Raw genomic sequence first — 20,556 nt, forward strand, 5'->3', positions numbered from 1 at the left:
TGCCCTTGTCTGGGCCAGGTTAGTAGCTGCAGGAGGCTTGGAGGAGCCCTGAGAGCCTCAGGGGGGTGACCTGGCCATACCCACACTGCTGCCTGCAGCTAGGCTCGCAGGGCAGGTGGTGGTGTGCAGAGTGCAGCTCCATGTGACACAGGCTGCTTTGCTCCTTTCCCCTACTTCCTATCGAATCCATCACTACGACCTCCTAGAACAACTCTGATTGTCTGTCCTTCCTTTGCAACATAAATCCTCTGTCCTTCCTATACACCTCCATCTGAAGCAGAGGAAGTGGGAGCCCCAAAGTCCAGCAGTGCCTGTTGCAGATCTTGTTTGCTAAAGAGAAGGAACAGCCAGGGCAGCTTTGAGGCATCTCCTGACTGTATGCTGTAGTGTAGCACTGGTGTCACATAACACAAATGCCTGTGCTTCAGCTGGGCAGCAGCCTGCCCGGGCTCACCTGATACAAGCACAGAGGAGCTGGTTCTGCAGCTCTGCTGAAAAAAGGCTTTCTGGGCAGCCTTAGTGCTCTTGGCCTGACCTGAGAGGGCGGTACTGAGGCAAGCAGCTGTTCACATCTGCCACAACCTTGTGACACTGGAATTGCACCGTCCGGAGGAGCTGCAGTTCTCCATTCTTACTGTCTTCATGGGAAAGTGCCGAGCAGTGAGTGGGAAGAGCTGGAAGCAGAAGGGGTTTGGTTTGCTTAACTATAGCCATGCAAAGCAGCTGCTTTTGAGTCCTCCCAGGTAGGGAGGCAGGTAGGTTCCTCTTCCTGTCTCTAGAGAAAATGGATGTGGGAAGAGAGGCTCATTTATGCTGAGGACACCAGCTCAGACCTTGCAGTGTCCTTCCTGGCCGCCAGTGCTCGTAGGTGCAGGGGCACAGCTGTGGTGGTGCTGTAGGTGAGTAATGCAGGCAGCCCTTCACCTATGAAGAGCAATGCAAGGCCGGGGCCAGACTGTTGCTGTAGTTGGAGAGGAGCCCTGGCTGGGCAAGAGGCAAGGCTGCTGCCCCTACAGCTGTGCAGTGTGTAGAGAAGCAGAGCACACCTCTGCACTGGTGCAGAAATCCCTACTGTTTCTTCAGGGAAAAGCCAAGGCTGACAAATCCAACACTGCAATTACGGCTCCCACCCAGCCTTGGGAGCAGGCAGCCCAGCAGACTGGGATCACCTGCAGCAACAAAAGCTGTCCAGCAGTGGTAGCATACTGCCACACTGAGAGAGGAACTGTCACAACCAAGTGAAGCTCTGCCCTGGCATTGGGCAAAGGTGCCTGGCTTCCCGTGACACACCGAACATTTGCTGCTGGACAGACCTGGGGCTGTCACACGCGGCAGCTGCCCTCTGTCTGCACAGGACAGCCACATAAAGACGCCCCTGCATGTTGTTTTTGCATGCTGGGGCACAGCGCTCCGCGATAGGCAGTGGTCAGCAGCTGGCAGAGCACCCCATGAACCAAGTGATGCCCTTCGGCCAGAGCCTGCACGCTGCTTTGCCACAGCAGCAGCAGCTTTCCAGTTACCTTATTTGCATTGTTACGCTTCATGCAGTAAAAGAGGTGAAGACTCTTCTCTCCCTCTGTCCCCAGGGTCTTTTAGGTTTGGGTTCCTTTGTGCAGAACACTACCAGCTGGTGATGTTTGCTTCAACCATAGCCTCTGAGATGACCTTAATGACCATGTTGTTAAGAGAGGAGCACTTGTTTGAGAAACAAAATGTACTTTAAACTTCATTTAGTTAACACTGCAAAAAATCGGCATACTCTATTTTTATTTCCAACATATAGTTTTGTATATTAAATTTATTGAAACTCAAACCTGAACACTGTATTGTCTTCATCTGCTCAGGAGGACAGGGGCAGCTCTACCTCACTCTTCACTCTCCTCTTTCACCCATGGCCCTGCCCACACAGCTGGTGCAGGAGCTGCCCCCGTGCAGGCACAGCCTCTCCACTCAGACCAGAGCTTTAAAAGTACAAACAGATTTGGTACCGTTTTTATATGCCACTGATCAAAAGCATTCCTGGAGCTAGTCACAATCCACTTTTCTACCTGGCAGAGGGGCTGCTCTCCCCCTTCCCTGGAAGATCTGTAGAAGCCCCTATCTGTGAAGACGCGAGGAAGGCTGGGAAGCAGCAGAGGCTGATGGACTTCCTTTTTTTCCCCTCCTCTTTTAAATTAAAACCCCACAAAGCCCAGAAGGATGAAGGCACAGTACCGGGCTGCACCGAGCAAGCAGTGCAGCAAGCATGGCTGAGAGCTGGCCGTCAGAACAAAAACACCTCAGAGCCTTGCCCTTCCCCCTGAAAGGAGCCTAGCGCTGCGCTGGCAGGCGGGGACCGGGGACAGGGACACACGCCTGCTGCCCCAGCCCTGGCTCCTCTGTTTGAGGAAGCGACAAAAGCCCTGCAGGCCTTGGTAAGCAAACAGAAAAAGCAGCAGCAGGCTGTGCACAGGGGCACGCTGGCTGCTCTGCACGTGAAGAAATGAGTTCCAGGCAAGGTCTTACCTGTGACCGACTCAAAAGCTGCTGCACTGCCCTGGGGAGGGGCTGCCTCTGCACACAGCTCTGCATAGCGCATGGAACATTCACAGGTGCTGCCCAAGCAGCCCCACGTTAAGGCAACACTGTCTGTTTTGTGCAACCAGTCCCCTGCAGCAGCACAGCTCAGAGTCCTACGCGTGCCTCAGAGTTATGAGTAAGCACTGTGGCTGCCACCCAACAGGCATCAAGGTCAGTAGTGCAGCTTTTAACATCTTTGGTGCTTGCAGCTAGCAGCATCTTTCCGCGTGCATTTGTCCCACCACCTTTCAATGCTCCAAGGGATCTGTGGCGAAAAAAAACCCACACAGCCCCCCCCCCCAAAAATGACTTGATGGTCACAGTTCAAGGTCATGTTATCTTTAAAATGCTGACACAAACATTCTGGATGGACCACCAGAACAATGAAGGGGGCAAAGTTCTTGAGCTCTATTGATTGAAAGTGCTTAGGTGCCCAGTCATGCCAGAAGTGTCCTTCACAGGCCACTTATTAACCATCGTGACTGTAGCCTGACAGTCCCTGTGGTGCTACAAATCCAGGCTTTGTAGTGAAACAAGCTCTCAGTCTGTGAAATCTAAGACAACTCACAAGCCAAGAGGTGGCAAACAGGTGCTGTAGGTGTGAAGCTGATGAGCATCAGCTGAACTGCCACTTAAAAGTGAAAAGCACAATAGGCTAAGGAATAAAGTACAACTTCAGGAGCTCAAGCAAAGGCAGAGGCAACACTTAAGAGGAACTGTGCACTGCTCCATCATCTGCTTTCCATGAGGGAAGGTGAGGTTCGCTCCATGCTCTGGTGCAGGAGGGCTCTCCAAGCTGTCACAGCACAGTAAACACCTGTTCACAAGGCCTCAGCATGGGCAGTGCCCAGCCACTAATGCCCTGTGACTGCAGAAAAGGTGTAGGGTACCACAGAGAGAACTGACTGTCCTCTGCCTGATTCTCTGAACAGATGCTGTGAGAGACACGAGGCTGCAGCTCCTCCTGCCCACAAGTCTCAGGTACCCAGATGCAGCCTAGGTCCACATCTCCCTTTCAGATGAAACCAAGCAGACTTTGCTGGGACAAAGGAATGCCCTTCTTTAGGGTCCTGCTAACTCTGAAAGGTATTTTGATAACCTTAAGACAGACAACCTCCCTCCTAGACAGGGCTTAGCAGCCTTTCAGTGCTGCTCCCAGTAAAGGTGAGGCTGTCCTGGTATCTCAAGGGACTGTGAAATAGCATCTTTGGTTCACAAAGGAGATCCTGCAGCCTCCTGTCTGCAATGACGCCAACTCCCCACTACCACCGTAGGGCGGAGTGGTGTCAAAGCCAGAGGTGGGTAGTGAGGTCACTGACAACAAAAGACACTCGAGCAGTGATCTGCAGCCCTGTCTCTCTTCAGACGCAGATGCATACCTCACCCAGAGCTAATGCTCCAGAACCAGCCAGTTCTCTGTAACTGTCTGAAGATCTTGACCACTGAGGGGCTCCCTGAGCCTCACTTTCACCTCCAGTTTCCCTCCAGTGGGCTTTCTGCCATCAAGTATCTGAAAGAAGCACAAAGCCAAGAACAGTTAGCACACAACACAAGGTCACACTACAGTGCCTCAGGCAACTACTGACTCTTTCCCCAGGACTAAAAAGTGACAAAGGTCACCTGCAGGTGACTGCAGGGCTGGGATGTGCCACAGCCAGGTGCTTCCCTAGACTCAGAACCGAGCAGAGCAGGTTCCCCACACAACCCATGCAAGGCAGCTGTACCCATGACTGCTGAGCCCCTCACGTACAGACTCCACATGCAGCTCAGAGGACACTGAGCAGTGGTGTCCTCAGCGTAGTCATGATGTGGCCATTTCTTACTGAGGTTCCACTTGGTGATCTCCTTCTGGATCTACCTTCTCCAGCAGTCTTGGCCCTTTGATCTGCTAGCTACCAACACAAATAATGTGGGGCAGCACCACAATTTCTGGTCCCAACAAAACAGTCTTGGTGCAGAAAAGCTGCAGGACAGAGTCCCCAAGAAGCTGCCAGGAGCAGAAGCATCCCAGCCAAGACAAGCTTTAAGAGCTGACAAGGCCATAAAGATCCCCCTGTGTCAGTTGCCTTGCACACACAGGCACTGCAGTTCCCATGGCAGCCAGGGACCATACCTCGATGATCTCATGAACTTCACATTCTGACTCCAGCCTCTCCAGTTTCAAGTGTGCTGTTCCCACATGCTTGTCGCTTCTGAAGAAGGACCTGTTGGAAAGAAATCTTCCTTAGCTGACTGGGTAAGGTTTGTCAGAACACTGAAGAGAAAGCAAGTGAAGAGGCAATCACTATTTGCACCATCCTTGCATCCAGGAGAGCCAGGCAAAGGATGCTACTGCAACTCTACATAGCAGGGTGCAAGGGACGAAACTCTAGGTGAGCTGCACTGCAAAGACAAAATGCAGGAACATGGAGTATTCTCTTGCAACCAGTGAAAGATGAGGACTGCAGTGAAGACAATCAACTGAACCTGCACTTGGGATGGCAGCAGCTTTGGTCCTTGCACAGCCAGAACAGAGCAATCTTCAGCTGCAGGCTGGCCAACAGAACAGGCTGAGACTTCCCAAAGGAGCTGCATCATGTCCCAGGCAGCTACTAAGAACTCTGTTTCATTCTGATAAATCAAAACACAGAGTCTGGAGGCAGGAAAACCAACCAGTCATGCCTGTCCTGGCTTACACAGAGAATCTGACAGGAATTAAGCTTCCTTTTTTGGGCCATGCTATTTAGGAAAGAAAACCAGACACACCCCAACCCCCTGCACTATCACCCTGCTTCCTGTTAGCATCAGGTGCTGAGGTGTTGTCAAGCAAGCCTTGAGCTACGCAGTGAGCACTCTGGAGAGTCTCAGGACCATGACAGCTGTGGCAAAGGAACCAGCACATGAATGCACAGACCTGCTGCTGCCATGAGTGCCTCCAAGTGACCATCTGTGAACCCCAGTGTCTAAAATCTCCTACTGGAACAGGATCAAGGCTGTCTCCTCATATCTGTCACCCTAAGGAGTGCTTCATTCATAGACTCCACACAGCTCACATCAGCTGCAGTGAAACGAACTGATGGCATTGTGCAGACCTTAACCTCACTCTGGCTGTGTGCCAGGAATGGTGCGGCTCAGGGAGTGCCCAGGCCTCTCTGGGCTGAGAGGACCAGAGTGCCATTAGCTCAGGCTGTAGTCAGCTCATGGTAGGGGGCTCACACTTCTGGACTCGGAATGCACCAGAGCAGGCAGCAAGGAGCAACTCTGCCCACAGCCTGCTGCTGGAGGACTGGAAAGGCTCCAGCTCAGTTGAGATGGTTTTGTTTGGTGGCTTGTCCATCTCAGCAGAGTGCTGTAGGAAAGAACAATGCCACAGCTACCTCAGGAGCTGATGGCACTGCCTCCCTGCACAGTGCCTAGGAATCTGGCTGACAGAAAGCCTTCCAGAGATAAGGCTGCATTCTGCCTTGAGCAGTCTACAGCAGCCTCACAGAAGTCACTTGGGAAGGGTCAGGATTTGTTAGCTTCCATGCTAGGGTGCCTCCATTACCTCACAAGCATCTTAAAATGCAATTGGGTTACGTAAGTGTGCTGCAGTATGCTGGACACTGCTCATCAGCACTTCTCCTGGCTGCAGGTTTTGAAACCATTCCTCCACTGCACAACTCTGCAAACAACTGAGTGGGGCACCCCGATGGGTTCTAGGGGGCCTGCAGTGAAGAATGGCAATTTTTCAAGGCCATGGCTTCAGAAACAGCTCTGAGGAAATCTCTTTGTCTGCAGTGTCCTCTCCTTTTGGGGAGGTTTATGAAGAGACTTTCCTTTTGGAAAAATACATTACTGGACTTTTACTTCCAACTGTTTTTTTAACCTGAAGTTTAATATCTATGACCTGAAACAAGTCTCCTTTGCTCACCAAGAGAACATAATTACTAGGAAATCATAGAATCACAGAATGGTCTGGGTTGGAACAGACCTCCAAAGGCCATCCAGTCCAATCCTCTCTGCAACAAGCAGAGGCATCCTTCACTAGATCAGGCTGCCCAGAACCCTGTCAAGCTTAACTGAGTATCTCCAGGGATAAGGGCCTCAACCACCTCCCTGAGCAACCTGTCCCTGGGCAACCTGTTCCAGTGTTCCACAAACCTCATAATAAAGAAACTGTTCTCAATATCCAATCTAAATCTGCTCTTTTCTGTTTGAAGCCTGACCCTCTTCTGACTACACCTTCTCTTCAGGCAGTTGTAGAGAGTGGTAAGGTCCTCCCTGAGTCTCCTCTTTTCCAGGCTGAGCACGCCTAGCTCCCTCAGCCTCTCCTCATCGCTTTCTCTCCAGTCCCTTCCTCAGTCTTGTTGCTCTTCTCTGGCCCTGTTCCAGCACCTCAATATCCTTCTTGAAGCGAGGGGCCAGAGCTGCACAGTGCTCAAGGCAAGGCCCCCCCAGTGCCAGCACAGGGCAGAATCACAGCCCTGGTGCTGCTGGCCACACTGTACAATGATCTGCCACCTCTCCAGCCCAACCCAGAAGCACGGCTCCATGGTTCCTATTGTGAGGACAACCCCAAGTATCTTGGGACCAGAGAACTCACACCACATCTTTTCCTCATCTCCAGAAAGGCTTCCAAGGACAGCCTGGAGCTGACACAGCTCATGAACCACTGCAGTGTGGAGAAGAGGGTATGTCCCACGTGCACAGTGGAATGCAAAAGAGAGAGAGAGAACCTCTTAACCACATGTGAACACTTCTCAGGTCCAGGCAGGATCTCTAGTGAGGTCCTGATCAGCAGAACAATGCAGCATCCAGACTGACAGAGGAGGAGCCAGAAAATCAGCTTTTGCTTCAGCAGAGAAGATGGAAGATCTGGAGTAAAACCAGTGGGACTTGAGAAACAAAGAACAGCACAAAGAGCCTCTGAGAGAGACCTGGGTTATCTAACACCCCACCCTGCAGAGGGGTAAGCGAAGAGAGGTCACACCAGTTTGGAATACATGAGAGGTGAGCCTTCAGCAGAAGCACTTCCCTGAATGTTACCAACTCCTAACACCCATCTCAGCATCATGGTCTGAGACAAGGGGACTCTGTGTCTCCCGAGACAGCCTAACAGCTTGCCAGCAGTGTTCAATGAATGTTGTAAGATCCTCAGAACAGAGAAGCACAAAAGCACGATGCTGGCTCTGCTGTTATCTGGAAGCTGCTTTGCTGCTGGTGGTGTTTTGCTGCCACTTCCCTTATTCTACAAAGTTATCCCAGGTAACATTTAAACCTGCTGATGACTAAAACCAAACTGGAACCTGAAGCTGAACTATCACCTTCTCAGTCTCAGCAACTCCTCTTAAACTCATCCCATCCTCAATTCATCTGCCAGTCAGGAATCAACTTCACCAAACTCCTGCCTTTTTTCACCCCCACAGAACTCAGGCATATTTGGAAAAGAGCCCTCAGACATGAGAGGCAGGTAAGTCTTTATTGCTAGTTTGGAGACTGTCCTTAATAGCCTTCAGCTACCAGACTCTTCTCAGCTGCCACCGGAGAAGCACTGAGGGGCAGCAGACTCTGCACTCACCCTTTATGAAACACCTCAAATTTGATGCCTTTGGACCGGATTGCTCGTCGGAAGCCTCGGTGGTTCCGGTTGATGTTCAGCTTAAATAGTTGGTTATATTCTACAATGGAGACACAGAAAGGAGAGCAACTGTCAAAGGCAAGCCGTGGCCTCTGCTCTGCCACCTGCACCTCCTCAGACTTCTGCTGATCTACCTTCAGCCCATTTGTGAAAGACAAGTCACACTGCTATGAGTCTTCTTCTCAGGAAGTCATTACTAAGCTGGTGCCCCTGTGTGACAGCACATCTCTGTCATCCTCCCCTTACAGGGACAGAAACCAGAGTGCAGAAAAAACAAGGTGACATAGATTAAACAGTGTCTTCAGCTGGAAGAGCACAAACTAGTATGGAAAATACAGAGGAATGTTGGTGCGACTGGGAAGGGCTGTTTAATGGTGTCATTAATGCGCGTTTAACACCAGTTTCACTAAAAGAAGTGTGCCTCAGGATACCTTTTGATTAAAAAGTCTCACAGCATTGTACAACTGATGTTTAAGCACCCACAACAGCCATCTCTGCTTGTCTGTCTGGGAACCCAAAGCACTCGAGCAAAGTGTGGCTGCTCAGCAAGTGCTGATCAAGTGACTGGAAGACTTGGAACGAAGCTCTCAGTATCTGAGCTTAAAACTTCCACTACTACCAGGAAGTAGATGGAAACTCAGAAAATTAATCTCTTCTAATATAAATTCACAGCTAGTAATTTGGATATTGAATTCAGAGTTGTTTTGACAGCAGATGGCTTCTTGCAAGAGCTGAAAAAGCACTACGGCAATAAACCAGAGTGTGAGATGATGAAGTCTGAAACACACGCCTGCACCTGATGGCCAGCTACAAAGAGGCATTTCTCAAAGGTGTAAAGAAAGGATTTTCATTAGTTTCAAGACACAGTGTCTAAAACCAGCCCAGCTCAAGCTGTGTTTCTGCAATGCTGCTGTCAGGTTTGGAGATGTTAGCTGGTTACCAGAAGTCAGGACAGAACTGGCTCTCTCACAGGACACAGAATTTGACTAAGGGCTAACCTGTGGAGATATTAAAATTAGCCATTTAATTTATTCAATAAAGACATTTTGTTTCACTGGCCCAGCTCTCAGCAGGCTTGACAGCAACAGGTGGAGCATGGCTGGTGGCTTGATCACTGCTCTATTTCATACCACACAACTGGCACCACTGTTGGGATGAGGATGAAGGAGCTGCCAACCCAGCTGGACTTCACCCTCCAACAAGCCCTTTCCTAAGAAAGAAGATAAAAGGCAGTGGGAGGCCCTCTGGCCTGTGCTCTCCCAAGTTCTTCCCTCTGTCCCAGAGAAAGTACTAACCTGGACAGTTGTTATTGTTAATGACAGGGGTTTTGCTCTTTTGAGGCTGCTCCTGTTAAAAGAGACACACATTGCACAAAGCCATCAGACACTGCTGCGGAACACAGGCAGCAACCATTCCTGGTATCTGCAGTGGAACAGCAGGCTGCAGGGGGTTATCTAACGACAAGAACAGGACTCCAGCACCTGCATTTCACCGTGGTAACAACTGCAGCACCACCCATGCCTTACATGAAATACGGGAGCCACACAGAAGCTCCACAGCCACTCCCAGTTCAGTCCAGCCATCACTGACTGTGGCTGCTGAACCAGATGCTGCAGCACTCAGTAATGCTATTCCTCCTGCAGTAGCTGCAATAATAAAGTGGCATGAGGAACTCAGCACAAATCATTCAGGGGATTGCCCTACTATTATTCTGCCTGACAATCAATCTGCCACCAAAATGAATTAACTTTTAACCTACAGCAGAGTACAAACTACATCTCTGGGGACCAAATGAGGCCAACGTGACCCAATTACTGCAGCTACTTCGCCAAAGTGATTGCAGCCAAGGAGGAGCAAGGTGGTGTGGAAGGTGATGTGCCTGGCTGCTGGCTGAACAGCAGGGATCTGCCTTTTTCTGGAATAAAGAAAACCAGATTAAAAGCAATGATGCTGATTCTTCCTTATTCCCCAGAAAAATCACTCCTGCAGACCAGCTCTGTTTTCAGCCATCCTGATGGGGGGGGGGGCGCCAGACTCTTCCACCAAGGTCTCGTGTGTCTCAAACCTCATCTGACCAGACCAACTTTCCTCAGGTAACTGAATCTGTTTTAGTGGAGTTGCTGCAAAACTTATTAGGAGGTAAAAATCTGGGCCCTGCAGCCTCATAGGGCTAGGCCTTAGTCCTGTAAAAGCAAAGATTGGTTTTGCCCTATGAAGCAACAGAAGCCACAGCACACCTGGTGGAAAGGCTGGCAAGACCTCCTTTGGGGCCCTTTTGGCTCAATGGTTTCAGTACCTTTCAAACCAGGGACTGCTTCTACAGGTGGGGGGAACAGGACGGCAGTGAGGACTTCCATGGAAAGAAGTCTGTCAAGATGTATTTAGTGCACACACAGAGATGCACATAGACATGGGCACATACACATCATTACTCGCTAGTGAGGTCAAGAAACTTGTCTGGCCTGAGTCCTTCTTGCACCCCTGAAAGAAATGAACTTCTACCAATTCTGCAAACACTGAAATCACTCTCACTGGTGTTATCAGGGGGCAGACTTGGGCGTGGTTTCGTGCTAACTCTGGTTAGCAGTAATTGGTAACTGCCAGCCAGTGAACATGCAGGCCTGAAGACGACACACAGCCTGAAGTGCCCCAAAGTGTTTTCCCCTTCTAGAAGCAGCCCTCCACTTCCTCCTTGAAGCCCCCACAAGCTAATACAGTGACAGGGATCACAGACTGAGGAACAGAAGACCCAGAAGGACACTCACCGCACTCGGGTACTGAAATTCAAACTTCACAAATGCATCCAAGTCTTTTGGTGACACACCTGAGAAAAACAGCCAGCAGCCAATTCAGACAGCCAGTACAGACAGTTTCGCTGTATTGTAATGCTAAGCACAATTTCCCAGTGGAATTCATGACCACACATCTCTTGACAACTGAAAAACCCATCCATCAGCCCAAAACCCATGGGACACTGGCATCTAAAGTAAGACCTCTACTTTTCTTAATGCTGCTGCTGGGCCCAAGACAGTCTAGCACAGGTGCTTTACAGGCTTCCTGAAACAAGGGACTAAAAGCAACTACAGCAGGAGCAACTCCTCTTGACCAAGGGTCATTAAGGTGGTGCAAAGTTAAGGCAGGCACTCCTAACAAAGCAGGAGATATGCGTGGAAGTTAAACTATGACACAGGTACAAGCAAACCCAGGACAATATAAAGGTTTTCCCAGATTCTCTTTGTTCTTCTGGGAGGAGTTTGTTTGCTTGTTTTTTTTTAAATACTGTTTAAAGGGGGTTTGGGGGCCTGAGCCTGAAACCTGATTATTTTCATTTAAGGAGTGCTGGCTACAAAGATCTTGACCCCTAAAGTAGTTTTCAAGGTAGAAAAATTTCAGTCCCCACTACCTCCCTTACCTAGGTCAGAGGATAAGTCCCCCACGTCCTCTACATACCTGGTGGAACTGGCAGGTTTATCCCCCTGACAATCAGAAGGTGCATTTCTGTGCTGTTGAGTTCAGAAAATATCCTGGGGAAGAACAAAGACAAAAAGTGTGTTTTTCCCAGTAGGTCACCACCATGTGAACCACCACCAGACCAGGATGCCACCAGCATTGTCAGACCACTGTCAAAGTAACCTCCTACACAGATGGTCTTCAGAAAGAGAAAAAAGAGCAAGGAAAGAGCTGAGATGAAAAAGGCCATGAACAAAGCCCAGAGGAAACAGGATTGAGGGAGAGGATGGAGACCAACAGAGAGGAAGGAAGACTGGCTGAAGGAGCAGAACAGAAGAGATGATTTTGAAAACCTAGAAGACAAGTTAGAGAACAACTTCTTTGTATGGAAGTTGTTGAGAGTGTCCCCTCAGGAATGGTGAGTCTAAGTCTGTGTGACACTCAAGTGTGCTGAAGCCCACAGTTCCCAAATAAAGTGCTAGAAACCAGAAAACTCGTTCCAGACTGCCTGAGAAATGCCTTTATTTACCACACCTTATCATTTTAAAGGTTCTTTCCTCAAAATGATGGCTTGGAGGATCCATCCCTTGTGCACGTGCAAGCTGTAGGATGTCCATGTCCCTTTTACAACCTTGTGCCAGTTTCTCAAAGCTGCAGACAAGGTAAACAAAGGACCCACATTACACACCCTGGAACAGCAAAGCATCCTGCCAGGCATAGCCACAGCACAGGCCTCAGAGCAGAGGGCTGACAGTTACTGAGTTCTTCAGACACACGAGAAGCTTACCAAGCTAAACCCCCACCACCTTTAGGAGAGCCAGGCAGGCTGGAGCCTGCAGTGACCACAGGGTGGGATGCTGAACAGCAAGGCTTACCGAGTTGTCTCTGCTACATTTCCCAGGTGCATGAACTGCCTGGCATACTGCAGACACCTCTGTCAACAGAAACAAACATGGAGATGCACTCGGTGGTCACAGCTGGCACAGTTCTGAAGCTGGTGACAACCTCCTTTAAGAAAAGCCAGGAGTTGTCTCAAGTCACCCCAAAACACTCCCCCCCTCCCCACCTCAGTCCTTTAAGCTCCAAGCTGAGCACAGCATTTGTTTGAGCTACTCTGCCCTACTACTTTAGAATCGCTTCATTTCTAGATACGAGGTTCACCCAGGGGCTGCACTTCATCTGGATGCTATTTTCAAACCTGAGTGCTCATACTTATTTAAGTAGCAGGAACATCACAGCCCCAAGCCTCCAAGCACACCCTCTGACTTCAGCTAGCAGAAACCAATGCTGAACATTTTCCACTTTAGGATACACCACGTCAGAGGTATTTCAAGAGACAGGCAAAAGGTCCCACAGAAGCAATGATGGGATTGTAACATTAATAAACCCCAGAGAAAGTAAAAAAGCCCACAACAACCCCAAAACATTTCTAGAAAGGATCACATGGTCACCTCCTGTTGGACCTTCAGCAGTTTTATGAGCTGTGCATACACCTCGTCTGCTTTCTGAGACAGCCTGACATCTTCATGGTGTATGAGGATAAAATCACCCTCCTCATCTGTAGGGGGTGATGGCAGCTGCAACACAAGAACATCACATTTCAGAGCCCTTGGAGGAAAAAATGACTAGACAAGAGTGTATGGAAAGGCCAGGCAAGGGACACGGGCTGTTTTTTATCTGAAGGCAATTTCAACCCAACCACATTTACACCACTGCCTGATGACTGCTTAAGTCACAAAACTGCAGCAGTCTTCCAAGCTCAGTTCCCTGGGTCAGGAGAGCTATAAGGATGCAGTTTGGTTTCCCCACCTACTCAAAGACCCATGGAAAACAGCTGTCACTGTACCACACGCACCTGATCTTCACCCCACCATGGGCTTCAGACACAGCTCAGAGAAGTGCTCAGAGCCTAAGCCCAAGGAACACTTCCAAACCACGTGATTTGGGTGTCCCATTGAAAACCACGGAGCAAATGGTCCAGGGAGACTAAATCTTCTCAAGATCTGACACGTTTGAGGAGCAGCAGAGGAAAGAAACCAAAAACTAAACCAAAACAAAGGAAATTCCAGGGCTCCGTATCCAGATTTGTCAGTTGAGGAAAATAACTTGTGTCACTCGTTAAATCATTCACTGTTTGAAGCAAGCCCTTAGATGTCCAAGAACATGAAACGAAGCAGAACACCTACTCACCTTGGAAAGATCAACAGGTTTGCCACATTTTGCTTGCTCAATCCTTAGGTCAAGGCTCTTTGCTGTTCTGAGATACATCTTAGCTTGCTCAAGGTTGTTTTCCCTCTTCGCTTTGACAGCTGCCTTCATGTACTGCTTCTTTCTGTTCTCCAGAAATTCCAGCTGCTCTTTAGCTGAAAAACAGTTGTATAAAAACCCTCACTCAGTGACACTGCTGTGCCTCTGGGACAGGTTTATCATGTTGAGGTTACAGTCACACAGAGGTCAGTAATGTTACAGATATCAAATCAAGACACTTCCTTACTGCACTGAATTGCTTCCCAGCCAGCTTCAATGCAAGTATCAGAAAAAGAACCAAACTTCCTTCTGCCCTGGCACCCTTCACCATAAAACCTCACAGCATTTTAGAAGTGTCACAAGAGCAACTCTAGCCAGGAGACAGACTCCAGTACAGCTGATTGGTACAAAGCAGAAGCTGAATTCAAACTTTTAGCTTGACAGGTTACCTTCTAAAAGACAGTAAATATTATCAGCATCTCCTATACTCTTCTCCCTTTAGCCCAGACCTGTCAGAGAAGCCCCAGATGAACCCATGTGCAGGCACACTCAGACATCACCTCCATTTATCTGTAATTCCTTGTCATCCGAGTTTCTCACTAATTCCTGAGTGTCTTCTTTCCTTCCCAAAACAGCAAGGACACCCACACAAGTCAAAGAAGATTGCCCTACACTGTAGCAGGTCAGCGCAGCCTGTCTCTTCTGACAGCTCTCCAGAGATGCTCCTGCACCTGCTCATGGTTACACCAGCCAAACACCACCAGCAGTTCTCTCACCACCCTCACTGCTGTCAGGTGACAATCAAACAATTCCTGTCCCTGTGGAGGAGCCTGCTGTCCTGCTGCTGTGAGCAACCTGCCCAATCAGCCACAACCAAATTAATTACACAAACTGCACTGAGATGAAGCTCTGTGAGGCTGGAACACAGAGCACAGGTAATGACACAGAACATCTGGGCAAAGCCATTTGTCCCACAGATCTAGCCTCCCTGGCCTTACTAGTACAGGCCCCAGTGCAACTGCTCCACTCCCACCCCTCTCTACATCCTGCACTTTCCAAGCAGGAAAAGCCAGGTTTTATTACAGCTGATTTATCAGCTGTGGGCAGCTGTAAGCTGTACCTGGTAATTCTGGGAGGAGTTAACACTTGGATCACAGAATGCACTTTGGCCACTGAAATACAGCTCCACAGTAGCGAGGTACTGGCATTCTGTGGTGAAAATCATGCTGGAAACAGTCTCTGCAGGTTCTAGTTGCATCTAGTAATCTTACCTGAAAATACTTCAAACACTAAAGAGGGATTCCTGCACAAGCAGAAAACAGGTATTAGCAATTCCCTCACAGCACACATCTAGGGCAAGTCACTCAAGAGACTTCTACATCAGCCAGAAGTACACAAAAGAAAATTCCTGAAGATTCTTGATTTTCAAAGCCAAAATGGACAATTGCTGTGTCCGAGTGTTTTTTGTATAGCAACTAATAACATTTTCTAGAGAGAAGTTATGAGCTGATCACAGTGGTGCTGTGAAATGCCTTTGCACTCTGCATCACCCAGTTAGGCAGCTCTGCTTATCCTGAGGGAACCACCTGGGGCAGAATGGAAGAAGGATGGGATTACAGTCAAGAGATGACAACAGAATTAGTTGTGAAGTGAAGGCCTAAACAATGCTCGTGTGTGCCCAAAGCACACTGAAGTGCTGGCTGTCTCTCATGACCTGCACAATTCATCTTGTACAGATGACTGTTTAGTGACCTTAGCAACAGAAGCACTAGACCTGTGTAGCAGTTTGAGACCCCTGGGTGAAGTACTAGGCAGAAACTACTGTTGGATGTAGGAAGGTACCTTAGATCAATGATTAATTCACCCTGGCAAGCTGTCCACTCTAATGAGAGCGTAGGTAGAGTTCACCTGTGAGCAGAGTCAAACACGAGGAACCAATACACTGGTTATATCAAAATTAATTAAAATCCCAATCACCCTTATGATGACACAGGCTGCCTCTGTGAAGTAAAGCTGCTCTGGATCTGCAGATCCTCACGCTCCTGTGCCACACATTCACAGGCTCATTTCCAACACCAGGAACAGGAATCTTTGCCAAGGCGCTGAACTCAGCTACAGCAAGCACCTCACACCTGGGTCACTGGGAGTGACGACCCCTTCCCCTTACCAGCTGGAGGGAGCTGATCCACTAACTCTTTGTCCAGGGTGGAGGATGAAGTAGCTGGTTTCACAGGCTCTGGAGGGCTCTCCTCAGCTGCAGCAGATGGCACTGTAATTGGCTTAACGACTTGAGTGGGCTTCCCAGGCAGCTGAGCTGGCTTTGTGGCAAGTGGGGTCTGCGCTGGAGGTTCACTCTGGCACAACAAAAAGAATTTCCCATTAAATGCAGCCAGTCTATTCCAGAGCTGAGGACAGCATCTCATGCAGCAGCAACCATGGCTGGTGCTGTTTCAGCCTTCTGATACCACTTTTGGGAGGGGACAGAACACTTCAGACAGCACTAAAATTTTAACTTGTGGAGGTTTATGGCCCTGTGTCATGCCAGAAGGTCCTTGACCTGTGTAAGTGTCAAACCTCCACTAGAAAAGGGCAGGGGAAATGTTTCACAAGGCAGTGATTTCAAAACGAGCAGATGCATGCAGAAAAAAAAAACACCCTCCAGGAATTCTCTCCCCTAAAAATACTCCAGCCGAAAGGACAAAAATCATCAACCAAATCCAGAAAGACAAAGATGTCAAACTAAGGCCTAAAGGCTGCTGCTGCTTGACAAAAAGCAGGAAGTGATGAATACCCCAGGAAAATCCAAACACAGGAGCTACTGGGGTGCAGGATGGAAGTACTTCAGAACAACGCAAAGGTGTGCCCAGGATCTGAAGCCTGCTTTGAAAACAAAACCCACACACGAGGCCATGAGAGAGCCAGCCCGTGGATTTATGGCCTCTGCAGGCCCTCACTGCAAAAAGATCTGTAATGCAAAGTGAAATTACTGCTGTGATCCTGCACTCCTCAGGCTTCTGGGAAATTTATTTTGGCTCAGGACCCTTGCTTGACTGCAAATCCAACAGCCTCATCTTTGCATACCACAGGAAACAGCACTTTGCCGCCTCCTCCTAAGCAGTACCAACCTCCTCTTCTTCATCATTCTCCTCCATGTTTGCCAGCTTGTTGGCACTTTCCAAAACAGCAGCTATTGTGCTGGCACCATCTGCTGCTGCCATCCCAGGGAGAGGAGGAAATCCTGAGGAGAACAGGAAGAGAGAAGCAGAGCTCCATCAGACCTCTGTTGTGTCTTCCCCATTCCTTCTTGCCCGTGAAGCCACTTCTCCCCCAGTACCTGTCACTTCATACACTGCAGTGCTCAGCCTAACTGGACTGAGGCCAAAGCCACAGACTCTGGCTAGATGAAATCCAAGGGGTGCTCTCAGGGGTCTCTCACAAACACAGGGCTTAAAGGGATGACGCTAAAATGATGCAGTACCAGAGCAGAATTTTCTAACTTGAGCAATGAGCAGCCAGTCAGCAAATCCCACAACCTCAAGACTTTGGAGACAGAGGTGCCCCCAGATCCTCCAAAGAATTTAGTCCCCCTCCTCAGCACAAAAGGACAGCAAACTGTACCAGAAGGTGCTGGCTCTTTCCCCGCTCACTGGTCCAGAGGCTAGCAGAAAACCAGTGATACCCCACAGAGAAACAAACACTACAGCAGTGGCACTGGGTGACACACCAAACCTCTGCTGCAAACCCACTGCACTGCAGAGGCTGAAAAGCAAAGCAGCATCCCAGCAGTTAAATGGGAAGCAGAAGAAGGTCTCATAATGACAGGACGAGAGGTAATCGGTTTAAACTGCAAGAGGGGAGATTAAAACTCGATGTTAGGAAGAAGTTCTTTACAGTGAGGGTGGTGAGACACTGGCACAAGTTGCCCAGGGAGGTTGTGGCTGCTCCCTCCCTGGAGGTGTTTAAGGCCAGGCTGGATGAAGCCTTGAGTGACCTCTTCTAGTGGGAGGTGTCCCTGCCTATGGCAGGGGATGGAAGTGAATGAGCTGTGAGGTCCCTTCCAACCTAAACCATTGTAAGAGCAATTCCTTCCATTATTGTAGAGTCCTTTGAAGGATGGGAAGAAGGCCTGGTGAGGCAAGATAAACTCTCACTTCCACACTACCAACTCAGATGCACACAGCCCAGACCCAGTCACTGCTCTAACATGTCTATTAATGACATTTCTCTCATTAATATGCAGTGTTCTTGTTGCCAGGCTCAGCAGGAGTGCCAGAAAATAATGACAGGACTGCTTTGAAGGCTAGGGGTGGCTGCTAAGGAGACAGAACAAGTTTAAGGTACGCAAGCAAGCAGAAGACAGGCCCCTGTGCTGCTGCCCCTACATATTTAATCCACTCCCCAGCAGCATTCCTTTCTCTAGGGAGGTCAAGGCTGGCACTTCAGCAAACGAGTGTACTGCCAGGCCATTGGAACCCCACTGCTGGCTTCAAGCACTGTCTGCTGGGTGCCTTCACAGAATCACAGAACCTTAGAGGTTGGAAGGGACCTTGTGCTGGTTTGAGGCTAATTGGAATAGTTTAATGAGCGAAATTAGGTCATTGGTTGTGAAAAGAAAATAATGAAGTCCATATCATTCATTGGTTTGCTGAGGGAGATAAAAAGCCAAAATGTCAACAATTTGTCCCACTCTCTGTCCTGGGACATCTCCCTGATTGCTTCCTCTTCACTCTGCTCTACTATCTCTCCACTAGCAAATAACAAGTAAGCTTTGCTGGTTGCTTGCTCTGGTTTGTGTCTGGGAAGTGAGACATAAGAGGGAGAAAGAGGGGGTTGCTCTGAGCCTTTCTGGGCAGTTTCACTTGTCTGGGAGGGAATTTGGATTTCTGTATTATTTCTAATTTGTACATAACTGTAAACACTTGTAAATATATTGTGTATATATGCTTGTAGATTTTGCTTTGCTGTGAATACAGCTTCATCTGACTTGCAAGCTGTTTGAGCTAGGCTGGTAAATTTCAGTGGTGTGTGGAGGGAAAGTTCCTAACCCATCACAGACCTCCAGAAATCATTGAGTCCAACCCCCATGCCAAGCAGGACCACCTAAGGTAGTTCGCCCAGGAACGCATCCAGGCAGGTTTTGAAAGTCTCCAGAGAAGGAGACTCCACAACCTCTCTGGGCAGCCTGTTCCATGTACACCATGTGGGCATTAAGCAATGGCTGACAGACAGGTGGCTGACACCTAGGGGAACGAAGGAGCTGTCCATGTGTTCAGAGGTGCAGCAGAGACCCTCACTCTAGCACAAACTGGTGTCCATCAAGGAATGTACCATTTTCTAGACCTAAACTGCTTTTCAAGGACAGCCTCGAAGCAGAGACCCTTCCAAACAGTGCATGATCTGACAGAGCTGGCACTGCCTAATGTACTGGCACAGTGCCTGCCACTGCCACATCTGACAGTGACAAAAGCCACAAGGTTCATGTCCCTTCTCTCACAAAACTCTAGGCATCACTTGGCAGTTCCAAGTGCATCTTTCTCAAGGAACAAAAAGTAAAAGGAATGATGCTTCTTAGGGGAGAAATGGTATAATGCAAACCAGAGGTGGAGCATTCATAGGTGACCTTGCCCAAACTTTCCAGACACAGCATTGTATGTTCTGAAGAAGATGGAAAGGACACAAACTGTGCTTTGTAACTGCAGGTAGGCTCAGTTTCTGGCTCTATCACCATCTCAATGTGATCATGGGCATGGCTCAGGGGTGACCTTATTGCTGTCTACAACTACCTGAGGGGTGGTTGTGGCAAGGAGGAGGTTGCTCTCTTCCCTCAGGTGGCCAGCGCCAGAACAAGAGGACACAGCCTCAGGCTACGCCAGGGGAGATTTAGGCTCGAGGTGAGGAGAAAGTTCTTCACTGAGAGAGTCATTGGACACTGGAATGGGCTGCCCAGGGAGGTGGTGGAGTCGCCGTCCCTGGGGCTGTTCAAGGCAAGGTTGGACGTGGCACTTGGTGCCATGGTCTAGCCTTGAGCTCTGTGGTAAAGGGTTGAACTTGATGATCTGTGAGGTCGCTTCCAACCCTGATGATACTGTGATACTGTGATCTCTGTAGACCCCTTTTATTAGCCACAAGAGCTGCAATACTCATCTGGCTTGTTAGGTGTTGCAAGAAGATGATTAATTAAGCACAGAGCTCTGAGGCTCCTGCTGGAATGCAACAGAATGTGAGACATGAGGCAAATCTTTCCAGTTTCAAAAAGCTCCCTCCAGCAAGCTAAGAAGCCAGTATACAGCACCTCTGCTCTTTCCTGTGGAAGGGCTGGCACAGAGACCAGGCAAGTGATATTTTCAAGCATTTAGCCATGGTTAACTTGTTTCACTTCACAAAAAGCAGTTTTAAGTTCTGATGCTGCCCAACAGTCAGGACTGTTCACCAGTGTGTAATTTTGGGGGCCTATTAATGTGCAGTTTCACAACACCAAACAGCAAGGTCATCCTACACACTGAGAAAAGGAGGAGCTGTTCCACTGGAGGAGGAGGCAATATCTGCACACTTCCTCCAGAGCCTAGTAGATACACAGGAGTTGGTGTTAGGACATTTTATATTCACACTTACCAGGAGGAACGGGTAGCTCAGAAAAATTCACTTTCCTCCCTGCTTTATGGGCTCTTATGGCATCCTGGTATTGCTATAATCAAAAGGCA

The 20,556-nt window shown here is 49.0% G+C and overlaps 1 protein-coding gene across 1 annotated transcript in view; it reads right to left on the reverse strand.

Annotated features, from left to right (window-relative positions):
- Positions 1-1,750: 1,750 nt before the first annotated feature.
- CC2D1B (coiled-coil and C2 domain containing 1B) overlaps positions 1,751-20,556 on the reverse strand; it is a 34,361-nt gene continuing 15,555 nt past the window's right edge. Inside the window, exons 11-24 of the mRNA XM_064147382.1 lie at positions 20,468-20,540; positions 16,981-17,093; positions 16,023-16,209; positions 13,799-13,971; positions 13,060-13,185; positions 12,484-12,542; positions 12,143-12,259; positions 11,609-11,682; positions 10,924-10,982; positions 9,454-9,505; positions 8,099-8,198; positions 4,673-4,763; positions 3,939-4,069; positions 1,751-2,824 (exon numbers count right to left, since the gene is read on the reverse strand). Coding sequence (XP_064003452.1) covers positions 3,950-4,069; positions 4,673-4,763; positions 8,099-8,198; positions 9,454-9,505; positions 10,924-10,982; positions 11,609-11,682; positions 12,143-12,259; positions 12,484-12,542; positions 13,060-13,185; positions 13,799-13,971; positions 16,023-16,209; positions 16,981-17,093; positions 20,468-20,540 — 1,344 coding nt within the window. The 3' untranslated portion in view covers positions 1,751-2,824; positions 3,939-3,949. The remainder of the gene's footprint in view (positions 2,825-3,938; positions 4,070-4,672; positions 4,764-8,098; positions 8,199-9,453; positions 9,506-10,923; positions 10,983-11,608; positions 11,683-12,142; positions 12,260-12,483; positions 12,543-13,059; positions 13,186-13,798; positions 13,972-16,022; positions 16,210-16,980; positions 17,094-20,467; positions 20,541-20,556) is intronic.

This window comes from Pogoniulus pusillus, chromosome 8, assembly GCF_015220805.1.
Source record: "Pogoniulus pusillus isolate bPogPus1 chromosome 8, bPogPus1.pri, whole genome shotgun sequence".
NCBI classification, from domain to species: Eukaryota; Metazoa; Chordata; class Aves; order Piciformes; family Lybiidae; genus Pogoniulus; species Pogoniulus pusillus.